Source organism: Rhopalosiphum maidis, chromosome 2, assembly GCF_003676215.2.
Source record: "Rhopalosiphum maidis isolate BTI-1 chromosome 2, ASM367621v3, whole genome shotgun sequence".
Lineage (NCBI taxonomy): Eukaryota > Metazoa > Arthropoda > Insecta > Hemiptera > Aphididae > Rhopalosiphum > Rhopalosiphum maidis.
In genome coordinates, this window is record NC_040878.1 from 11851290 (window position 1) to 11860825 (window position 9536).

Below are 9536 nucleotides of genomic sequence, written 5' to 3' on the forward strand. Positions count from 1 at the left end.
TTTTTTAATGGCTATTCCTATTTTGAATATAATTTTCAAATTAATCAGTAGTATTATAGTAATCAAAGTATTCTAAATCTGAAATTGGTGAAATTAGAGTTAGCTATAACTTTAAAAAAAAATGTATTAAATTTTTTTTTAGTTATACATATTTCTAAATAGAAATTTTGAAATTTAATATTTATTTTCTGAAAATACGCATATTTTATAATAAATTATTACTGATTATGTAATTTTTGTAACTTCATAAATAATTCATTACTTCAATAATAAATTAGAATGTATCATATTATGGTGCATTGGTGTCTAGAACGAAAAAATATGTAAAAAAAAAAAGATCAAATTTAATACATTTTTTTAATTATGCCTAGCTCCAATTTCGCCAATTGTGGATTTAGAATACATGTTGATAAATTAAAATTGATTAATTCAAAAATTATATTCAAAATAAGGGTTGCTATGGTAAGAAATAAAGTTATATTGCACAAGCACAAACACATGAGTTAAATACATACATCATTTTAAGTCTTAGGAATTTAATCTAGTTTAACGTCCCGCAAACAGAATTCAAAAATATTTACAGGGTAAATGAATGATAAAGTGTATACCCTAGCTATTTCCACGGACTCGTGATATATTACATAATCGATGTTTAAGTAACATCGATGTTTTATTATGTTAACCCACAAAAAAAAACCGTGTATTTATATTTAATATTGTACGCCTTTACTTATAATTATGATATCGTAGCTGAATAATAGGTATGTATAATAAACATTTAAAAAAATTATCAAATGACCAATAAATTAAAATGTGTATATCAACTTGATTTGTTACGTATTGACACCTAACAAGATAAAAATATGTAAGGTATTTTTTTTCTTTTACATCTTACGTAATAAGAACGAAGATTACTTTCGAACATGATCAAGCTATTATAGTTTGACATAGACATAATTTGAAGAATAGAATGAATACAGGAAAGTTGTCACGTTATACCGTGTAAAATGGATCACTTAAAAGGACGTGTTGCCGTAGTCACAGGAGCCAGCGCCGGTATCGGAGCGGCCACAGCTATTAAGTTAGTCAAGGCTGGCCTTACGGTCGTCGGAATAGCTAGGAGACTACAGAGACTACAGGTATCTAAATTGTAATATAATGCCTTCATTAACAACCTCATACTAAAATCATTAAATAATTACTTAAAATATGGCTCTGTAGTATATTGTTATATATTGTTCGTTTGATAAAATAGCTTAAAAGTGTAACACAAAGTTTTTTATGACTTTATGAGAAATTCATACTGAAATCCAAAAATCGTAAAAATATTTGTAATCATTTTTTTATAGACATTTGAAATTCAAATTTGGATAAAATTATAAATATTTAAACATATTATTTAGTTCTAATAAAAAATTATTATTTATAGAAACTTGAAAATTTTGACGTATAAGTATTATATTTGTTTTCGTACAAATCATAGAATGACATTTTTAAATATAATGTTTTTGTCAAAAATTAATCAATCTATCATATTAGTTACTAATAGAAAAATTAATTTCTTTAAGAACAATGTACACATCACATATACCATAAATATACATAGTATAAGCTAACAGACTGTATTTGCTCAGAATCGTTTTTTGTATATAATAATTTAATCAACGCCTTCTGTAAAGCAGTACGGTTACACGTCATAATTTTTATTACAACTATAATACCACCTTTTTACAAAATAAATTAATAAACAGTAAATATCATATCATAAATTCATAACTCGCAATAATATATATATATTATAATATTATATATACTATATACATCGCAGGGCATACTTAGACTTAATTTTTTTTAGAAGAGGGGAAGTAATTATTTTAAATAAAAAATTTGGATGATCGAAAATATACATATCAAAAGAAACTTATTCTTCCAAAAAATGTCTGGTGGAAACGGTGTTTCCCCTCCCCCCATCAGTTCACCACTGACTTGCATGCATATATAATGATTAATAATAATTATGCTTTAAAATTGTTAGGATTTAAAAAAAATGATGGAAGAAAAAAACTTCAGTGGTCGGTTTTTTACAGTGGCGTGTGATTTGACAAACGAAACAGAAATAATGAATTCTTTTAAGTGGATTGACGAAAATATTGGTGGTATACATTTTATGATCAACAACGCTGGAATAGTAAGGATATCTAAACTTGTAGGTAAGATAATCATTACGATTAAACGAGAGAAAAATTATTTTTTTTTGTTACATCCCAAATTCAATTATTTCTGTTTCGACATTTTTAACGAGTCCGCTGGATCAACGCTGGATTTTCCTTAAAAAAGAGTCCTATTTACTCATCTCATTTAATGGGGTATCACAAATATTTCCTATCCCCCCATTTCAATTTAAAACATATACGTTAAGCGTCAAGTTATGTTTTCATAAATTAATGTTTATATATTTTAATTACACCATGGTAATTGATAATTATTACTACAGTTAAACTTCCAATTAACTGTCATCGAAGGGACCATAAATAATGACCGCTATTTAGAGGTAGCCGTCTTATTGAGGTTATCGTTAACAGTAAATTTCACTGTGTGTATATAAATTTTAATATTTTTAATAAATTGTCCATGTACATTGTACAACTATATTTTATAGACGGTTCGACTGAACATTGGCAAGAATTGATAGACTGTAATGTAATAGCACCTACAATTTGTTCGAGGGAAGCTTATAAGTTAATGAAGAAGCATAACGTTAGTCATGGGCACATTATACAAATTAACAGGTGGATAAAATAAAACATACCTATTTTGAGCAATTTATATATTTACATACTCTCTACGTAATAATGTTAAATTGGTATATTGTTATTTTATATTAAATAATGTGTCCACAGAGTCTCGATATAATTTAACATGTGGACTGCAAAATGAAAACAATTTATGTGACTTCTACATAATTGTTTGTATGATTGATTGTATATTTATTGTTACTAATACAAATATTATGAACAAATTTTAACAAATTTGAGTCATTAATAAAATTATATTAGTTTTAGTTTTTTACTTATATTACGTGTAAATAACTTGACACTAGTACATAACACTTTTTTCCAAACGTGTTAAGTACCTAGCATAAAAAAAAATTAATACACGCCAGACGTCACAGATTCAAAGTACCGATTATTTTTAGGTTCTAAAGTATATTTAAAACAAATTGTACCTGCATTATATGATTAATTTATCTTTCAGTTTTGTATTGCACATTAGTTTATAATATGCAATTGCAGCTTTATAAATAGTTCAAGAATTTTTAAGGAACCCAAACGAATTTCGAACTATATTGATACTTAATAATTATAGATAACTTAAACCTAGGTTTATCCGTTTTTTTATACATATATATTAATTTTATACTTAAATCGGTTTCAGCATAACGGGCCATTCGTATTCAATTAATCCGGGCAACAAGATGTACAATGCGTCTAAACAGGCTCTTAGGGTACTGACCGAGGGCCTTCGACACGAATTGGCCATGGCTGGTGATGGGCACATCAAAGCTTCCGTGAGTTTGTTCACTCGTGTGCAGTAGTGATTTACTTATAGATATAAATATTTGGATGAACTTGTAAAACTAGTCCAACGTCCAGGGAGGCGAAGTGGCAATCGTCTCTCGGGCCTTCTATCATATTATTATATTAATAAAAATTATATATAATAAATAGCAAAACACCATTAATTTACTTATAATTTATAAGATTATAAGAATTGTACAGTAATTGAACAGTACAAGAATCGTGTAATAATGTTGACATGGATTTTTAAATTAAAACAATTCTATGAATTGAATATTATGGGCACATCAGGCTATTTTACACTCTAACCAATAAGCGATCTACTTGTAATACTCGTTATAGAAATTAACATAATTTCATATTTTCACGAGATGCGTTCGCGTAATCATGTCGTTTGACATAATATTTTAACTTATACGTACATACAATTCAAGAGAATGCCAGCGTAGTATTTGTTATCTTTCTCTAACCCACGCACAACTTAACAAATTTTACGTTCACAAACATGACTATAACCAACATAACCGTATTAATTTCTCAAATTAAAGTGAAATGACCTATTATAAAATTTAAAGTTAAGAACATCTAGAGCATCTCATAAGCGTTTTATTATATTTTAATTTTAAAGCGAGCTATGAGTTTTTTAAGATGTTTAAACAATTTACAATAATATTCGATGAATCTATTTTTCAAACATGATTAGTATAGTAATTAACTTCTATATATGGAATAATTAGGTATACGTCATATTCATAGTTGCAACTCAATTATGTTTATACTGCATTAAACATCGCGATTTTTCCGATGTATTTGTTGAAAACATTTTTTAATAATATTTTTTATGTGGTTTTCCGCAGAGCATCAGTCCCGGTTTCGTCGACACAGAAATATTCGATGCAGCCAAAATTCCGTACAATAAATTGAAGCCATCTGATATCCTGAGCGCAGAAGAAATGGCCGATATGATCTGTTTTGTCATGTCAACCGGACCAAATATATTGGTACATACAATTTAAAATTATTAATCACAGAACTTGTGATCTTGCCATTTAAACCGTCTTGAAATTAATTACTTATTAACTTCGCATTAAGTCAAATATATTTTTACAGATCGCTGAAATGATTGTTTTAAGCCAAGGTCGTTGTATCCAATCGTATCCACAAGCATAACATGTATAGCCAACAAACCGAAAAATCATATTTTTCTCTGCATGTATGAATAAAATATGATCACGTCATAGTAATGTATTTAGTGTGAATTTCACTGTTAACGTAATAATTATATTAAATATTAACACGAGAGAATAAATGTATAATATTATGAAAAATTATTAAAAACTGAACCGAGCTTGCTAAATAAATCTAAGTTATAACCCTATATAAATTATTAAAACATCAACAAAACATACTTATAGTAATTGTTATTTTGTAGTAAACTATTTTTGTTTTATAGTACCAACTCAGTTCTCAGTAACAATATTATTTAATTCATCTATGACATTTTTAACTACCTTAAAACGTCAAAGATGTTAAATTAAGCAGAGGTGAAATGCAGAGTGAAAAATCTGTCATAGCAGTCACTGCAGGTCATACCTACACTCGAATCATGAAGAATAAAACTATATAAAATTAAACACAATCGCGGATAGGTAGTCTTCAGCCGTTTCCTAATGTCATTAAGTACTCTGAATAGGATGTTTTTAGCATAATGATTGATATTTGGTACTAGTTTTAGACTCTTGCCTACGGCAGTACAACTTAATGTCTTAATCTTAAGAACTATAGATATTTCAATCAGTTTATAATTCTTTACATTTGAAAAACATTCATAATAAAGACATTTTCAAAAATGGAAGCGCGTAAAATGGCTGAAAATCTTTTGGCCGATTCGCATTTTAGCCATAAAATATTTTGTTGGACAAGTCCCTATATTAACAAAACCGTATTATAAATAATGAATTTCAAAAATACGATTTAAATCTATCCGACCATATTATTTACCTAAAACGTTGATGTTACTCAACCCCTCTACCAATTTTAATTTTGCAATTTTTTTTGCACGAATAATTAGTTAATTTCTGTGAATTCTTATTCAGCCTTTTGCAATTGTTACTCCTCTATTGCCGTTTGCAGAGAAAGTTTTCCACAGCTAGAATACTTTAGATTACTCGGTACCCCATTATTCCCACTTACCGCCTAAATTTATTGTACTATATGCAATTTTTTCGCTCAAATATTTAATAATCAATTTCTGATCAGGTTTTTGATAAGTTAGACTATTCGGTACGCTACAGAACAATGCCGACATACTCGAATTGTAAAGTTCGTTGAATTTTAATAAATCGGAGAAGATAAAATATTAATAAGAACTTGGACCCTGGACAATAGAAAGGAAATGTTGTACGACTTATACCTACATAATTGTTAACTTCGCACTTCGAATTATTATTTTGTTTTGTGCATAGGCGTGTGCAGATACAACTCATTTTTTTACTATAACCTTCTGAACTTTGATCATGATTCATAATAAATAATAGTTTTACAATGTTGCATTATGTATTATATACGATAATATTATAACGTCTTAAACAATTCGGCCTATAACGGCAACGCTATCTACCGCCGAGTTAAAGACACTCATTAACCGCTAGCTCGCGCCGCCGCTTACGATCTTTTTCGTTTTTATTATGTAAAAAATTATATTTTATTTTATTATCGAATCATTCACACTATTTTGTAATCTGACATTTGTTTTTAAATAACATAATATTCCATTGAGCGATTATAGGCTATTTTTTAGATTCTGATCACAATGATAAATGTATTGGTTTTAGAATATCTGTTTTTGTTTTGTTCAGTTATTGTATTTTGGAGAAACATTATCATCAACATTGAGCCAATTGAGGGTAATCGTTGGTAGCATTTTCATATGGTTGAAAATTATGATCCAGTAAGAAATAACTGTAGAGACTACCCATATTAAAAACTGTTTACATTAATACATGGTTCTTCTAACTTGTGAAGACAAGTTATTTTTGTTACACAGAAATTCAAAAATGTTGATAATCAAATTTAATTGCAATAGGTACTTAAACAGGTGGAACCGTGGAGGACGTCGTTTATCAATTATTTATTTATCGGAAATTTTCTCTATCAAACATTTATTAGAATTTAATTTTGAAAATATTTAATTATTTAAACTTTAAACCAATAAGTGATATTTAATACCAATAATTGTTTTTTAATTGAAACATATTTTGGTTTTAACGGTTACTAAACTTTTGAATTATCGGACAATAGTGCAGTTTTGGTAATTATAGTGGATAGTAAAAGTAAATTATAATTTAATATATAATATATATCTGTTTGGAATTTGAATTCCAAAAAAACTAGTTTATTCTAAGGTCCAAGATATGTTAATCATGATCATGAATATTAGAGATATCTTTAGACTTCATAATGTGAAATGTGAATGTACTTCAGTAATAGGTGATAAATGGTAATATTATTAACGTGAGAAAATAAAGAATAGCCGGTGGTCAACTAATTAGGTTTAGATAATAATATTATCATGAGTCATCATGATTATTTTAATAGTCGTAAACTTATGATTAAAAATAAAATTGTGAATTTAGGTTTTCAGTTATAATAATCATGCTCACTAGTCACTACTTAATAGGTACTTTGAAAGTTAAGCTAAAAAATTTCATATTTGAAGGGTCTAGAATATTTTAATCACCCTAAAGATAATGATGAAATTGTTTGTTTGTATATAATAATAATTAATATTTATCGATTTGAATTTTTTTAAATCGTAAAAACTTAATTTTTACCCATTACTTAATCACTGATTAAATATGAGTACCAATACTCATATCATAATTTTCTGACATTTAAAAATATAATACTACCTATACAATTGTAAGCAATTTTCACCTATTCACACCATTTTACAGTAGGTACGACTTTTGTAAATTAGGTAAGAACCTAGTTAATCTATTAATAAAAATTACATCACAAAATCAAGTTATTCAAATTATCTTTTATTGTTCGCAACTTCACAAATTCATTTGAAACTTTAGACAGGTTATTTTTTTATTCATAGGCAATAATTACTAATCATTAACCATTTTCTAAGAAATATAAATATGAAGTCAGCCTTTTTTTCCATTATGTCCAGTAACAGGAAATTTATAATAATATAGGTAATAAAATTAAGCTCAGGTTTCCAAATTTTATGAAATTATAATAATTATATTGAACAAAATATTAAAATCCAATGCTTCCAATGTCATAGGTTATAGGTATGTTATATTGATTGTTTTATAAGAATCTTTGGAAGTTATTTTAGTATGTTAATAGTTATCGAAAATCGTACATGTATAATTAAGGAGTTGGTGGTGGACTTGGTCCCCTAAAATTAAATAATTGTTATATTTTTCGTAATTATTAATTCATTTTATGCTCATTTTTGCTACTTCCCGCTAAAATGCAACGCAATAAATATCTGTCTACGAATCCTTACTCGAATTGTCTTTGCTAATGTTACACCCATAGACTTTAGTTGTGTTTACGTATCGCTTTGGCCACTAGCAACAACGAGACTTGTGAATTTAAATTCTCTAAATAATTGATTTTATACAAAGAACCTTTTAAAAATATACACTTAGCCTAGTTAGCCTGCAGATCTGCGATATTGTTCTAAACACGTTATGGTTAAATTGGTAGAATATTTAATTGGCTTATCCAGATTGAGTGATGCTTCACAGAGCACTTTATAGAATATATTAATAGGTATTACAAGAATTGAAAAAATAGACAACATTCGACAACAGACATTCGGACATTCCACTAAATTATTGTTCAAATAATTAATTTAAATCGTCATATTTGTCACTATAAATAATTTTATTGACAATTTATTTTTATTTTTATAATAACTATTAAACGTAAACTATGCAAAAACAACTGTTTTTAATAATTCATACGTTTAATAAATTTAGTACCAAGTATCAACTATCAACTCCGTTTTGTTACAAACACGTTTTAATTCGTTTTAGTAGTTCAGGTACATGTTCAACTTCTATCGTTTTTAACAATATAAGGTATACATGTATAATAAGTTAAAAAACAATCTAATAGTTAGCACTATATTTTATAGCACACTTTATCACACTTTAAAAGTACCTCATACATATTTTTCGCAGTCTAAAGAAAAAACAAGTTACGGATGGCAGACATATTGATAAGAAACAATTTTAATCGTGATGATAATTTGAATCAGTCGACAGTCAACTAAAAATTCAACTATTTACAAAAACATACATTGGCATTCACTACTGTGTATGAAAAACACTAAAAATAACAATCACAATATTGCTAAATTATATTATCAACTTATTGTAAGATTAACCGCGACGACATGTTATTAAGTAGGTTCACCGCACGTGGACGTCGTTAAAATAAGGATGAAATGTCGATAACGCAATATATCTGGTGTAATAATACACACACAATTAATATTAGAGACAAATAATAAAATGTATAAAAAATAAGAAATAAATAATTGCAATAAGGGTGTTTGGGGGTAGTACCCATAGGTACTCCCGCCTTAAATACGCCACTGGATAAGATATACAGTATACCCATTAACCCATTCATTAATATGCTTGAGTCTATCATTGTCATTTTAATAGTGTAATACAATCAACACAAACACGTAAATCGATGCACCCACAACGGAATCGTCTATTTTAATTACCTAAATAAAAATCACTATTCCTTTATTTATCTACGTAGCCTCGTTCAGTTAAGTTGATATAATTAATTATTGAAGTATTTGATATTTGAAGGTGGTACATGGCAAACATACTAAGGGTACAAAAGTTAAATATTTTAAAAGTACAAATGTAATTTGAAAATAATGGCATTGAAAAAACAACATTTCAATGAAATATA

The 9536-nt window shown here is 27.6% G+C and overlaps 1 protein-coding gene across 1 annotated transcript; it reads left to right on the top strand.

Annotated features, from left to right (window-relative positions):
* The first annotated feature begins 924 nt into the window (after positions 1-924).
* LOC113553569 (farnesol dehydrogenase-like) lies at positions 925-4956 on the top strand. The gene is made up of 6 exons (XM_026956956.1): positions 925-1139; positions 2036-2210; positions 2660-2789; positions 3436-3568; positions 4436-4579; positions 4689-4956. Exons 1-6 carry the CDS (start codon positions 1008-1010, stop codon positions 4746-4748), a joined length of 774 nt encoding a protein of 257 aa, XP_026812757.1. The 5' UTR covers positions 925-1007; the 3' UTR covers positions 4749-4956.
* Positions 4957-9536: the final 4580 nt, after the last annotated feature.